The sequence below is a fragment of the Hippoglossus hippoglossus genome, chromosome 21 (genome assembly GCF_009819705.1).
Source record: "Hippoglossus hippoglossus isolate fHipHip1 chromosome 21, fHipHip1.pri, whole genome shotgun sequence".
Taxonomy (NCBI): domain Eukaryota; kingdom Metazoa; phylum Chordata; class Actinopteri; order Pleuronectiformes; family Pleuronectidae; genus Hippoglossus; species Hippoglossus hippoglossus.
In genome coordinates this window covers 20098988-20114961 of record NC_047171.1, presented here as the reverse complement: position 1 = coordinate 20114961, position 15974 = coordinate 20098988, and the positions used below count along the sequence as shown (strand labels likewise).

At 42.6% G+C, this 15974-nt stretch overlaps 1 protein-coding gene across 3 annotated transcripts in view; it reads left to right on the top strand.

Moving 5' to 3' along the window:
- Nucleotides 1–3266, top strand: part of sema5ba (sema domain, seven thrombospondin repeats (type 1 and type 1-like), transmembrane domain (TM) and short cytoplasmic domain, (semaphorin) 5Ba) — a 160066-nt gene extending 156800 nt beyond the window's left edge. For all 3 annotated transcript variants that reach the window (XM_034573719.1, XM_034573718.1, XM_034573720.1), the window contains one exon: nt 1460–3266. In XM_034573719.1, coding sequence (XP_034429610.1) covers nt 1460–1636 — 177 coding nt within the window. In that variant the 3' untranslated portion in view covers nt 1637–3266. The remainder of the gene's footprint in view (nt 1–1459) is intronic.
- Nucleotides 3267–15974: the final 12708 nt, after the last annotated feature.

Below are 15974 nucleotides of genomic sequence, written 5' to 3'. Positions count from 1 at the left end.
ATTTAGTTGATGTGACACCATCCATTTGCTGTCTCGTTGCTGTCGGCGGCATTCTTTTCTCCAACACTCACTATCCTGCATCTCAGAAGTAGCACAGTCATTTTATCTGTTTACATTCGGTCACACGATCCAAAATCCGCAGCTGCATCTATCTTGCCTTGAAAAGACAGGTCGTCCTCCCCGGTGCCTCTGAGTGATCACAGAGCAGCTTGAAATGATTAAGATAGGAAACCATATTGATCCCCAATATTTGGTTTTACAAACAGACGTTTTGACAGCTCTTTCAGACACATGATAAACGAATCCATTGCAGCTCAGACTTAACTGTGTTTATGTTTGGAAGTTGGGTCACACACCAGAAAGTGCCGATCAACACGACATCAGCCAACAAGTGTCTGCAGGGATTCATCTCAGCTCCTCCCACCACCATGACCGTGTCTAAGAACAGGAACATGGTACCTAATCACAATGACCCATCGCTGTTTGTGATTGTCGGCCTCCCGACACTTATTGTCCTCGCCGCTATTGTTGTCGCTGCGTGGACGCGGTGCTGACAGCTGCCGTGGCGTTGAGAGCCTGAACTCATTAGCTTTAATGACCAGAGAGGGCAGCCAGACGGTGCAGGGCCTTCAGCCGATGTCACCGTGCACGGCCGCAGCGCTGTTTATCCAGCAGGTTCCCCTCCTCCAGGCCAATTTATGATGCGCAGCATTCTGTATTTCACCGACTCTAACCTGATTATCTCACCGCCTCGGCCCCCCGAGCTGTTCACATGGATTACATTAGACTAATGCTCCACCTGGAAACTGCCTCACTGTGTTCAGCTTTACTAAGAGGAATTGCATTGGATTTTAGACTAGTGAGTTCCTGTCATCTCATCTATTAGTGCGTGGAGTATACTTGACGTGGACTAAATTAAATGTGTTCACATGGTTTGCTTTGGTTATGAATACACTCGCAGCATAACCATAGAAATAATTTCTTATTTAAACTTGAATTATATAATCCAGCTGTTACAGGTTTTATTAGACATATTAGTCTCTATTCATAAAATGAAAAAAGCAGATACTTTAGAAAACACCTGACGTTAAGTTGTTGCAATATTGTTTTATTGCTTTGGCATGTTTTTTTCACTTATCTTAAAGAGGAACATTTTTGGGAATATTTTCATTTGCTTTCATGCCGAGAGTCACATGAGAAGATCCACGTTATTCTCATGGTCTGTAATTTAATATGAAGCTACAGTCAGCCGACAGATAGCGTAGCTTAGCATAAAGGGGAAACAACTCAGGTGTCCAAAGAAGAATGGCTGCACTATATTTTGCAGTGCGCTAAGAAGACGTGACAAAAACTTAGTACACATGTGCATCCTGTCAGAAAAATTATTATTATATTTCTCCGTAAAACGTGTCAAGAGTGGAACGTTAAAATTCCTTATTTTTCACTTCTATCTTTCCAGACACTGAATAAAAACAATCTTCTGCCAGATGAACGATCCAACTTCTACCCGACGCCCCTCCAGCAGACGAACGTCTACACCACCACCTACTACCCCACGGCGCTCGGCAAGTTCGACTACCAGCCCAACTCTTCCCCTTCGCCGTGCAGAACCTACAACAACAGTAACAACAGCTGAGACACGCCCCACAACCGCCTCTCCAACCCCCCCCCTCTGCCGCAGACCCAAAACGGACACCGCCCAAACGCCATGGTGACATAACTGAACTGACATGAACTGAAATGTTTCTCAGAGCCGGGTTCCTCTGTTCACCATCGCCCCTGCTCCTCGCTGTCTCTTCTGCATGGCAGGGTTTGTGTTTTCAAGGGCGTTTCTGGACCTTTCCATCAGGAGATGTGGGTTTGGACAACAATGCAGCCAGCGCGGTGTGTGTTATCTCAACGGCCTGACTCCACATAGCAGTGTCAACCCAGAGCATCGTCTTCATGAGAGGATCCAGTGGAAAAGACCAGCAGGGCGAGTTTCGGCTTTATTCAGATTATTATGAACAAAGGGCACATCAGCACAGGTGCTGAGTCAAGCGTTCACAATTACAGAATTGAAAAGAGCAGAACCGTAAAAAAAAAAAAAAATTCCATTTCCCTGGATCTGGGTCACCGTTTCTCTCCTCTCCGTTTCAACCATTTTCCGCCTGTAATGAACTTTGAGTCCCTCGACAACAAAAGCAGTTACTGAGAATAAACAGCGCATATCGTAATGTCCTTGCCACCCAGCGAGGAGCGGGAGAACAACAATGAAGTCGATGATGAAATAAATTAGAGATCAATATCAGCCCGGTTGTGCGGAGGGGGATATGCACGCCCTCCATTGTTGCTATTTCATGTGACAGAAAAGATAAGAACTTCTGAGTGAAGTTTTTGGACGGCGGCTTGGAGGAGTCACCGGTTGGAAATAATCTTTTAAATCTGCTCATGATCAGAGCCTTTTGAGGACCAAGGACATTTATTTGCAGCATTGAAGCAGAGGGGGGTTATGAACTGTACATAAAGCTTCGGGAACGCCACGTATGCAACAGAGGGCAGGGGCGAAATCTTTCCAACACTTCAGTTTTTTCTCCCAAGAACAATAAAGACTTCTGAAAGAGAAATGATTGATTATCCAATCGATTCTCCGTCGGATGCATCGATTCTACTGAGTGCTAAATAGCTCAGTGGTCATATCAAATATGACCAGTGCGCTGAACAACTGGACTGGGGTTTTTTATGATGGTAGAATAAGCTAGTAGTCTGGCACTTCTTTTTTTTTTAATGTTTGTTTTTTAAGATAATTGTTTTATGCTCAGATGAGCCGTAGCATAGGAGGAAATATTTTGTTAAATAAGATATAGCTGATTAATTGTTGTTTCTCTAATTTCACTTCACTGAATGAACACATTCTTTTTCTTTTCTTGGTTTTTCAGCAGCTCTGTAACCATTGCATCTTCAGTTCCTGAAACACAAAGAAAATAAACATGACAGATTTTTACAAGAAAATGAATGATTGTAACTAAACGTCTATTTGAATGATGAGTTATAATGGCCATGTTAGAGATAAAAACGATTCTGAGATTTCAAGAATGAAGATGTGATAGAGAATAAAGTCGTAATATTAGTAAAAGTAAAAAGTCATACTTTTAAGAGGCTAAAGTAATCATTTTAGGCTGTGTCATTTTACAGGGGCAAGATCTGTCTTTTATCTGCGTTGAAATATGGAATGTGGATCATTTTGTTGAGTTATACTTTAGTATAAGTTCACAAATAATATTATACAATTTTTTTTTTTACTGTTGCCGTGAGATTATGACTCGATTCTCGTCTCTCACTACGACTTCATTCTCATAAAATGACGACTTCATTCTTGTTAAATTACAGCTTTTTTTCTCGCAATATTACAACTTTATTCTTGAAATCTCCAACCTATTTTGGCCCAAATACTCTCACTTAAAAAAGAACAAAAAAAAAGATGCTTGCTAGAGGTTTGCCTGTGTGAAGATCAAAACGAGTGCATGTGTGTGTAGATGTGCGTACATGCAAACACATGTACTCTCTGCGTGTCCGTTTGCCCGAATGAGGAAAGTTACTGTATTTTGTACAATGTAAATGCTTTCATACACATGATTATATATGAGGAGGTCTGTAACGGCATTTCGTTTTCCACATCCTGTCACTGACACTCCGGGCGTTCTCCTGGTTTTTCTATACTTCACGTACCAGATGTTAATCGTTGTAAGTTAAAGCGTCGCTCCTCTGGTTCCTGCTGGAGGTTGAATGGACTCTATTTATAGTTAATGCTTGGTTTATAAAGGGCATTTTCACAGCTATATTTTATTATTATTGCCTGATCGGTGAATGCTAACCCAGAAAATGCTTCTCACTTCTGCTACTGTACATGCACGAAACGAGAGCTCTATCTGTATATATGAGCGACAGCCTTCTGCAGCCCAGTTAATGACCATGAAGAGGACCATGTAAATGTATCTGTATATTGTATAGCTAACACTGTTTGTTTAAGAAAGCCTTATAGTTGTTTAAAAAAAAGTGCAGCAGCTAAGTACACACCAACCATGAGGTTTGTTTGGGGACAGAGTTCCGAGATGTGACCGACTGCCTTCGGCTTTTGACCTTTCCCAGCTGCTCAAACATCAAATTTCCACGTGCTCCAGGCTGAGAATAACTCGGCGCAGCACTGATCACGGAATATGGACACACAGTGTGGATATCCTGAGGAAGTATTTTTGATCCAGACTTTGCCTCTATTGGCCCGGTGCGAAAGCCAGTCATCTGATTGGTCGGTATTGAACTCTGCCCCCTGCGACGTGAGGCTCTGTGCCCTTCTATGCAACTTACCAGGTGTACTGTTAGACCTGTCATGTAGACTGTAATCACTGCCTTTTAGACACTGTGAATTTTTTGGTACCCTATATTTTTGTATATTGTACATTATAAAGGATAATAAACCTTGATGCCAACACACACAGCATATGGACAGTGGGATGTATCAGATTTACAGTTCGGAGGAGGACATTCGTGGTATTTTATCTCTACAGATAGTTTCTAAAGCCGTTTTCAGACAGGAACTCTGGAAAATGGCCTGCAAAATCAGGATCAGGCATTTTGTGCGTCAGACGCGTTCACAACAACTGGAAAATGACATTCAGGTGACGTTCAGGTCAGGTGAGGGTGGCATCCGGGTAGAGCAGCAGGAAGCAGGACAGGACAGTTTTTGTTTACAGCACATTGACCCACTCTCTCGAATCTCGTCTTTCCAGGTTGTTGTCTTCTACGTATACCGCTCCTCTTTTTCATCCTGAGATATTTGTATTCTGCTAGTTTTGCGTCTGTCATGTTTTACAAGTTATCAACCCCCCCCACCCACTCACTCACCGTGGGCTCACTTGGACGTTTTACCACGGGGCTGGTACGTTACAGAAAACGTCCAGAGCAACCGACTAAGACATTTATGTTCTGATCCCATCCCGGCCCTCTGGAACATTAATCAGTCCATGTCTGAAAGCAGCTATACTTCGTCTTAAGTAACTAAACATAACTATCAACAGTTTTCTTTGAGGAAAAAAAGGTGTTTTTCATCCAGTTACAGCTTTATGCTCGAACCTGAAGACATGAGATGAAAATGTGCTGTTAACTTGACGTGTGTGGTGAACTTAGATTTCAGTGATTTATCCTTCACTCTGCCTATAGAACTTCTTCTTAATCAAGCCTACGCTGTTGTCATGCAATAAAATGATCTCATGACGATATAGAAAGTTCAGAGGGAAACACAACTTCTCTCCTTTAGTCATTGCATCATCATAACCACCCATACACCACCTAGTTGTCGGTCATTTTCCTTGCTTGTGACAACTTAAAGTCAAAAAACGTCTCCATCCAGTCGCTAAGCCTGAAACTCCACTCACTTAAACACGCTGCGTTGATCACCTGACTGTGTTTAGTTGTCAACCAGCTCACGGCTCCTACTTTGGACTGCAGCAATCACACAAGTGCCGACAGTGTCTCTGGTAATAACAGTTTATTGGCAGTCATATGCAGAAACAGCACGTGAGAAATGGTCAAGTTTGTGTTCCAACAGCGTATCAACACAAACCCTGAAGAGACAAAACTGACATTTTATCTTGCTGAAAAGTCTCTTTGTGGTGATAGAGCATGCGAAATGGTAAAAGTCCTCAACAGATCTGGTTCTTCCCGCTCTGTTGTATGTTGTGTGTCTGGGCAGGAAGCCTGTGGAGGCTGCTGCACCCTCTGGATTGAAGTTGACAAGACACGGAAAAAGTTTCTAAGGGAGGCAAAGAAAAAGAAGCAACCTTAGCTACAACTGTGTATTTCTAGCGTGTCACTAAAGTGCATCCTCTCCCTTCATCCCCAAAACGAATGATCGCAGCGCTGGAATACTTTGCTGTTTGAGAAGAGGGGAGATGGATTAGAGGAAAGAGCCAAGTAGTCAGGGTGTGTCCAGCAGAGTGCCCGTGGATCACTGCCGGTGCCAGTGGCCCAGACACCGGCACTTTGTCACAACACCACAATGATTCTGCTGCGGTGCAGAAAATCAGGATCAAAGCTGGAGAACAGCCGCTCTCGCGCAGGACAGGAAAAAGCCACTCAATGAAATCATAAAACATTCTGTGTACACTCAGTCTTCAGCCCCTCACATAAATAAGAGTGTACTGTTTGTATTCTACTGGGGCAACTATATCATCGGGTGTCAGAGGCAAGAGCAGCTTACTCTTCATCCACTAAAACACACACTTATCCATACTGTATATGTCCTTCTCATTGGTCCAGTGCAGGCCAAGCTGTACCTCTCAATTAGAAAGAGCAGCCTCCTGGCAGTTTTATTAATGGTCGCAGTGAAAGCATAAATCAGTTGGTATTCTGCTGACGGACAGCTGCAGTGATCGGCTCTCTGGCTGGCGGCCAGGAGGAGGTCGCCAGGAGGAGGCCCGGGAGCGGTGGCCTGCTCGGATGAAAATGGCCGGAGTCCGGGAGAGACACGGCAGCGAGGGAGTGGGAAGGACCGCCTGTTGGATTGAATAATTCACCCTCTTTGTGACGGAGAGGAAAGAGAACAACGCGGAGAAGACAAAGAAAAACAGCAGCTTTGTGTTTATAATGATCAGTGAAATGAATGAGAAGATCTGTGTGGAAAAAAAACATCCTCCACAAACTGAGCAGCACTGACCGTCACAATCATCATGAATTATCTTGGAAACAACTGAAAAACTGTGTTTGCAAATGTGTTCACATTTAAGAGGATGGAAGACTAGACTTGTATTTATTATATATCATTTAGCCATTTTAAAAGAAGGTATGGTGCAAGCTTTTACCAAGGCATCGTTAATTAATTATAACAGGCTTTTTGAACTATTAATTGATTTCTATGCTAATTAGATTAGTAATAAGCTATTTACTTTTAATAAGGTTTTTTTTCTGAAAAGCACATTTCAGTAGCACAGTTTGAATTTGATGATTGCCATTATGTGTTATTCACACTATCAGATATTCAGCTGATTCAATAGACAGTGAAACACTGCCATGGAAATTGGCAGGACATTTTCTGCCATGGAAATAAATAAATTGTTAAACAAAATTGTTAAAAACATATTTTGTTCATTTCATGTGGTCGTTTGAGTCAATGTTAATGATGCAAAATAAAAATCAACATCGCTCTATGATTGTCATCAGCACGGCCATACAACAAAAGTCTAAGTTTCATATAAATACAAGCAGGGACAAATAACACACACACACACACACACAGTTAATAAACAACAGAACAGTTATAGAAACACACAGGTATCAATGGTAAAACTGAATTGTGAAAAATGGAAAAGCACATGTTAAAAGCAATGATATTGAAAACTGAAAATGATAATTATTGATATTGTATATATAATCTTTGCCATATTGCTCAGACCTAAGAAACACTAGTGACAGATGATGAGACTGTTGTTTGACAGGGACAAAGTTCCTGACAATCTGTAGGTGTGTTCTCATTAACGGGTTGTTTCTAATCCAAAGCATTGAGTGATGATGTATTAACCAATGATAAAGACATTATCACCTCAGTGATTCGTCTCCAGAAAGAATCCATGTGTGTGACAGCCGCTGCAGCACTGGTCTGAGGAATCAGAAACAGTGATCACCCAGCACAGATCACAGTTTCATAATGTGACCATCTGATGTTTATTTTGTGTTGTCATGTTTACAGAGCGAGCAGCCGCTTTGGTGTTTGATGTGTGTCGTGCGGCGTCCCGGGAGGCGGCCGGCAGACAGACGTGACTGTGTTCTCGCACAAAGACGCAGGATGGGCAGATCACACACTGTCTGAAGCCGCAGCCAGGACAGCCTGTCGTCGTCTGCAGGAGTCGAGACTGTCTCCTCCGTCATCACAGCTCTCCATCCTCCTCCTCCATGAGAGAACAGAGCGATGGTTTGATATGACTCATCAGCTTAGAGCATCAATCCACTGGCCGGTGCTTCTGTCTGTGTGTTAGTGAGTTCTGGGCACAGCCTGCCCGGGAGAACCGCTCGGGAATCTGCTGAATTGGAAGCTAAATGAAAGGAGTTGAAACGCGACCAGAGCGATGTCGAACGAAATCAGGCTGCTGTGTCGCGCTGATCTGATCCCGATGTTTTATTCACCGACCAACAAAACAACCAGGCACAAAGACACTACACCTGAGTTACCTGCACCAGGGGGCCATGTTTTCACTCGTCTGGCTTCTGGTTTATTTGTTGGTTTATTTGTCAGCAAGATTAAGGCAAAAAACGATCGAACCGAAACTGGAAGGATGAGGCTTTGGCCCAAGAAAAACCTGTTCAGTTTAGGCGAGGATGCAGAATAAGAAGCAGATCCAGGAATGTGTCTCTGCAGTTTCTTCAACATTCAACATTTTCATCGATTTTTCAGGGAATAATTCACACATTTTGATTGTTTTATGACAAAATAGGCTTTTAGGTTTATATATTTTAAAAAGAAATATACAATTTCAACTTTAAACTTTAAGGTTTTTATGTTACATGGATAATGAGATTACTTCAGCTTTGCATGACACGGATGGCAACAAGCAAGAAATGTCAATGTCATGTTGCTGAAGGAGACGCTGAGCTGCCCTCCTTACATGCACTTGTAGGAGGAAAGGACGGGTTAATGGTGTCACGGGTTAAATTCCGCTGACAGAGACGTATGAGTGGGAGAGACAGAATCAGCAGTGATGGAGGGTCTCCTCCAGGGGCAGACTGGGACAATAATTCAGGCCGGGATTTAGACTCCTTTCCAAGACACCCTTTTCCCTCAAAGCACAATATCCTCTAATTTTGCAGGCAAACCCTATTAGTTGATGTAACGGCTACCAGTTAAGAGGGCCATGATGAAAAAGTAGCCAACTTTAACCTCTCAAGGAGTCTTTAAAAATTATATTTAAAATGGGCAAGCTTTGAGTGCCATTGTGAAAAAGTGGTAAAATGTACCTTAATTTTCTCCAACGTTTTAAAGTAAAACCTTCTGAAACTTGACATACAGACAGTGGGGGTCACCATGAACAAGAGTGAGGGGAAATATCTGTGTCACCTATCTAAGAAAAAGTTATGAGTTCCATAATGAAAACTCACTAAATTTCCCTTTAAATTTCTCAGGTCCGTCACCTCATTCCTGCTTGCTATATTATTGCTGGTCAAGTAATCAGTTCAAGGCCAATAAGACCATCAGGCCACTGGGAAATGTCCCAGTGCTCCCATTGTTCAGTCCGCCCCTGGTCTCCTCCTAATAAAACAGAGAGGTGAGACCAAACCATGTTAAATTGCCTTCTTCTCACACAGAACCGAGCACCAACGTTCAGCCATTAAATTCGCTCCTGCAAATTGTGGGGCTGTTTCCAAGAAGCTCATTTGAGGAACATCGAAGTTCATGGTATTTGCGCAGCACAGAGCATGAGAGAGCCATTTCCATTTTATTCAATCTACTTAGCTGACGACGGTTGTAAAGGCTGGAAACCTCGCTGAGTGGAGGCGATATTGATGACAATGTCGTAAATAAAAGTGCTGACGGCAGGAGGATATTGATGGGGACACGGGATGGGTACCGCTGAGTGTGAGGCGAGGTAACGTAACCTTGCTGCTCCTCCTGCAGCTCACGAAGGTTATCGTGTGGAGATGCCTCCACTTCACTTTCACACTAATACATTCAAGCAATACTGGGTTGTCTTCAAAATCATGTTGATAGACACAAATTTAGGAAGAATAGCACGTCTGTCTCTGCCACAGCGCTCCCTGGAGATCTGGAACGGCACTACATAACTTTGGAGTAGTGTGCTGGATTATTACGACCTGCTCTACGGCACCTCACACACTAACAACCGGAGCCGGAGCTAGCAGCTATAGCTGTAAGAGACAACAAGCTCACCAACTGACACCATGGCAGACCAACCGGAAGAAAAATAAAAAAAGACTTTGTTCGGAAAGGATGAAAGGAAAAGAGTAATAAACTAGTAAGGTAACGAGAAATAAACCAGGGGGGAGCCCGAGTATAGGCTCCCCCTACAGGTGTGATGCGTAATTAACCGTTGCGGTCTGAGCCTCCCCGTGCTAACAGCTGTACACACGTGCATTTGTTGATAAGGTAATGGAGAAGGGATCTGGCATTGTGTCACTTTAAGTTTACACTGCGCTTGATTATGTATGAACAAAAGGCTTAACGCTGACTTTATACCATCTGACACTTAGCTCTACAAACACACTGTATCCGTTTACTCTGGAAATACCCCTTGATTTAAATTCAACCCACTGCCATGGCAGGCCTGAGCTGTGATATGGACCCCTGCCGCCACTCTCCTTGTGGCAGGGGTAATGCATCCAGCGCACACAGAGAGAAGCCATTTAGACTCCCATTTGCTTTGCAGATCTAAGATGGTAACAAGTTGTCCGACATGAATCATTTATGCAGCCCGGGGCTTCGATTTTTACAACACAGTTTGAGTTTATGCCTGCGTCTGAAGCATGGGAGCTTAAAAGTGCTAAACAACAAAAAAGGACAAACATGGGTATTAAAGAGTCAAAAAAAAAAAAATGACAAAGTGACAAAGTAATTGGAAATGGGGTGCAGGCCAAGCATTCGCAACATGCTCAGGGAGGCTTTTAAGTAATTTCCCCGTCCTTGTGCCTGTTTGATGCCTCTTCCTGCAATGTCAGTGAAACCCATACTGCATGTGCGTCAAAGCCATTGTGTTCCATTAACTGACAATTGCTCTCAGCAGCTGTAAGAGGCTGGAGAAGTTTCCTCTCCTCTGTGCCCTCGAAACTCAAACCATAACACAACAGACGACAACAGATTACGAGCTCATTTTAATCCCACTCCATTCTGCAAGGACAGAAAAATTATTCATAGCAGCTTGTTGACACCATCAACAGTAAAGATGAACTTCTTCCAAAAGAAAAGCCGAATCTTCTCGATTGCCCCCTGGTGGCGGGCTGTAATATAGGTCTGTCCTCCTCCATGTTAGCAGATGGTACATCGACCGGCCTAAAAAGTCAAAGTTCACACCAAACAATGTTCTCGCCGTCATTTTAGTTCTTATCACACTGATGTAGGTTCTTGTTTTAATGTTTCCGATAACTTTTGGTTTGAATTCATTGTTCGATGCTAGAAAATATAGTTATGAAATGGGCCACTAGAATACTTCCAAGGGGAATTTTACATAATGATCTAATTAATCCTCACAGGAGTGATTGCTTCAGGAAAACAAACTACAGCTGATCTCCAAACAGGAAACATGTACTTCTTTACTCCCCTTGTCGCAGAGACTGTACGATATCTGAGTAGACATGAATGAAAATCTGAAAAATCTGGCTTGTTCTTTGTACTGGTTGATAGCATAGACTGTATATAAAGATGTACGACATGACAGCTCCCCATAGTGAAGCCAAATCATAAATCCCCCCCCCCCCCATTTTATCATTTCCATTACTAATTAAACTTCACTCCTCACACCTCCTTTCCAAACTCAGTTGTTTTGTATGTTTTAAATATGTTTTGTATGTTTTTAACTGCTTCTGTTTTTTAGAGAAAAATGCATAAAACCTGATTCTTTCTTCTTCTTTTCTTCATCTTGTTCACGAGTGCTGTGAGATCAGAGCTGCATGTGGGCACTGAAGCCCTGAATACGTGGGATTACAGTCTTGCTGTGCACAGTTTTTCCTGCATCCCAGTTGTGAAACCAGTCAATCCGTAAAATAGGAGCAAGCTTTTTTGGGGGTTTGGAGCATCACAGAACGATTTTAGCAGCGACTCTCATCTCTGCTCCCTCACTTCCAGCGCAGGTAAAAGCTCTCCCACTGTGGCACTGGCTGCAGAGACGAACCAGTGTGTTTACTCCAAACACAACAAACAGGTTCACTGCTCTCGTCTTGTTTATGCTCCACTCTCGTCGGCTGTTGGTCACGGGATCACAGGGACAGACAGTGCCGTGAAGTCACTGCACAGGGTGTGAAAATGAAAAGCTCGACAAATGAAATGAATTTGGATGGGTGCACACTCTCTGATATACGTGTTCTCTTGTTAATCTATTTGTCTAAGGACCAAACTCTACTTTTAGACCGAGCACAAGAACCTTTTTGAAAAGTGAGGACATTTCTGCCCATCCTCACTTCCTCAGAGGTTTCTTATTATTTGGTTCGAATAAGATTTAAGGAATATATTTGGGATCCAACAAAGGATCATGTTCTGCTGATAACTTCCTCTATAATTTCTCAGGTCGCTTTCACACACACCTTGGACTTATGAGTTTAGTCTGAACCAATGTGTGAAAGGTGCCTCAGACCACAGTCACGAACAATGGAACAAAATCGAGTCCGACCATAAGAGGTGGTCTCGGTCCGGATCAAACATTTGCAGTGTGATTCAGACTTTCGGACCAAATGCAAGAAGTTCAGACAGCATTAAACAATAGAAGAAGAAAAAGAAGCCAACATTAATTTGAGTACTGCTACTCGGAGTATTACCATGACGATATTACAACAAAATTACCAAAATAAACTGTGTCATTCATTTTCTCCATTCAAAGATGAATACCCAAATTGACGACACTTTGATGCCAGGTGAGCAGAGAAAAGGATGACAGGATGAATTACAATGTGACACCAAAACTAACCTGATCAAATGTAAACAATGTAATGAAGATATGAACCTTGGTCCAGACTTTCCTTGGCATAAGATCTTTAATAATGTCAACATAATGATTCATGTTTGAGAAACTGAAACCACAGAATATTTAGCGTTTTTGCCAATTAACTAATCAATTGCTGCAGCACTTAAACTCTTTATGCCAATGACAGCAGAAGTACAAATGGGTGCAGGGGCTGTGTTCGTCATCAGCATCACATCGATCCTGCAGCTCAACACGGGAATAGTGGATTGTTTTTCACTCTAATCGATGTAATGACGCGGCAAAGACAGTGTGACCTGATTGTACTGAATCTGAGCTAACTACAGGGGGTTAGAAACCTGTACAATCCAGTATAAGAGCTCAGTAAATGCAGAAACGATCCACCTGATAACGTTCGATTCTCTGAGAGACTGTGTCAGCAGGATGTTGAAGAAAAACCTCACAGAACAAAGTACTCTGAAAAAAGAAAATTGTTGGACCAACTTCAAAAATGAGTTCTGGTAACACACAAATAGATTAAGTTTAAAGTTTACAAGTTACATTTACACAAAAACTTACTTTAATTCAAAAGAACTGAATTCATTTGTGCGTTTAACTTATTTCGGTGAAGGATAAAATATGAATATTTTGTCCAACATGTTACATGGAAGGCGTTTTTTCGCCCTGTGGATCCAATCCTCTTGCTTTACATTTCTCGGAGCATTGTGCTTGAAACAATATACAATACGCAATCAAATCGGTTTCATTCCGTTGTGGCACAAAAGGAAACAAGTGGGGATAAAAAAGGCAATTTCATGCCGTCGTTTCCTTCCCTCCAGCTGAGGATTTAAGACCCAGTGGAGTGTTTTTTGGGGGCGGGTCGCTTGGCTCTAAATTAGAGCTTAATTTTATTTTTCTTCCTCTAGTATTCATCACCCACACACATTTCCACCCTTTCTGTGTTTCACCCAAACACGCCTCACATTTCCCTGCCATCTCTCGGGTGCTGTTTGGCATCTGACCGCAACTCACGTCCCCGCCCATCCCAATCAAAGCCACCCTCCCATTGTATTCATTGTTTTTTCCATGTTGGTAATGGAATCCTACATATGTTTGATTGTGTGCCTGAATGTACGAATCTTTGTTATTTGCCTTTTTTTGCCCATCGTATTACACAATGTGCTCTGCTTCGTAGGCAAAGACAAATTTCCAGGGAAGTGCACAATACAAATCTTTATTCTCCACTTGCCTGGAAATGTGTCTTCTTTCTATTTCTATTCTATCCTATAATCATGATTTGTTCAGCCAGCTCATGCGGAATGGACCATTATGTTGGACCTGACTGCTCTTTTCATAACAATACACAGAGCTCATCACAATAGAGATTGGGGGGGGTGTGACAGTAATAACCCCCAATAACCATTTTAGATACAGAGCACAACAAAAGACATAATGCAGAATCACCTGCATCTGGACCCTCAGCAGTAAAAGCTGCTGTCAGGTGGTAACAGATGTACCTGGCCTCACTGAAAAAATACTACTTTACAATACAAATGTAAAGAGTGAGAGATATTGTGTTGGGGCCTTGAGGCAGTACTGTATCTGTTTAGGGAAGAATTCTTCTACTCACTTTATGTCAAAACAGTTCAACAGCCAAAATGTGATAACAGCCATAATCCACTGTCAAGTCAAATGGGTTTTATTGATGTCGCTCAGAATTTAAAGGAATAGAAAATAATCGATTTCTGATCGATACAAGCTTTAGATAGTCCTATTAACCATGATGACCTTTGACTGTTCAGAGTTCAGCTCAAACACACACACACACACACACACACACACACACACACACACACACACACACACACACGCACACGCACCCTGACTGTGCTCACCCAGGATCTAATGAAGGTCATCTGTAACGTTAACTAATTGAGTAAATCAAACAAAAATATCAAACAAACATCTGCGGTGAGCAAAGTCATACAAAGCTGTTGATAAAGACAAAACTTGTAGCTTTAAGTTATATTTAATATTCAGGAATTTAACCATTGACTGCGGAAACTTCTTAGAGTCAATTTTTAGATATGTAACAGTTCTGCATGTTATTCATTTATTTTTGTATATTTCTTTTTTTTTAATTTTTATTCCTTTTTGTTCTTAGTCTTGTCTATGTGATACCGGAAGAAGATGGACGTGTTTGTGAGGATGATGATGAGCGGTTGTTATGAGTTTCACATTGTGAATTACAGTTTTTTTATAATGAAACCAATTGGTCAAATAACTTTGAAACAACTTTTAGAACATTTCTGCAGCCAAGATAAACATGATGTTTTTAGGATCATCTGACAAGCTGATGTGTCTTAGTTGATTCATATAGAGACTTGACTGTGATGATTCCGTGTTTGGTGTTTTGGTGTTCTCTCTCTCCCCCTCCCCTGTCTGCTCTTCCCCTGCAGGTCATGTGTGTGGCAGGGGGTGTGGCTGGCTTCCCCGCTGCTGCTGACAAGGCACACCTGCTCTCATTCATCATCACCTCTCAATAAAAGCCTGGTCTTGACTCCACTACACTGCCAGATAATTCCGTCTTGTTCGGTAGCGCACCCGCATGTATTTCCCTCAGCCCTCTAGTCCTTGTGTCTGTTAATTACTAATCCGTACTTTCCTCCCGTGTGCCTTGCAGCTCGTCCTCGTCTTTGTTTTCCTGTGCCGTGTCCTCCCCGTTTCTGTGTTTGTGTCTTCTCGTGGATTCCAGCCAGCCAGCACCCTGCCTCCACAGCCTGCTTTCTCTGCCTGCTTGTGCAATAAACTCTGTCTTAGTTCCGATCTGTTTGCCAGTCTCTGCTTTGGGGTCCAGCTAAAACCAATCCCTAACATTGACACTTTTTCTGAACTGTTTGTCGGCCTTTCAAACTGTTTCTGGACAGTTTCCATCCAAAACGTCAAGTTTTACGTGTCCTGATAGAAACGTTACTGTTCTCACTCTAAACCATCATGGTGCCTATGTGCCTCCATTGGCTAAGTGCTACTGAGGCATTCCGTCTGAATGACATCGAAAGAAAACATCACTCAAACCTCTGCCCCAAAACAAAAGCACCTTCATTCACTTTTGATGAGGAGGAAGGACAGAGGAAGTGAATTATGTTTTAAGGGGTAGAAATAAGCAGCAGATCATGACAGGGGAGCCCACAGGGGGGCCCACAGTGGGGCCCACAGTGGGGCCCACAGTGGGGCCAATACTCCTCAAAAGCCCATTGACATCAGCAGAGAATGGCGTCTGTGGTGGAGGTGGTGGAGCTGTGATTTAAATAGGCAGCCCGCTGC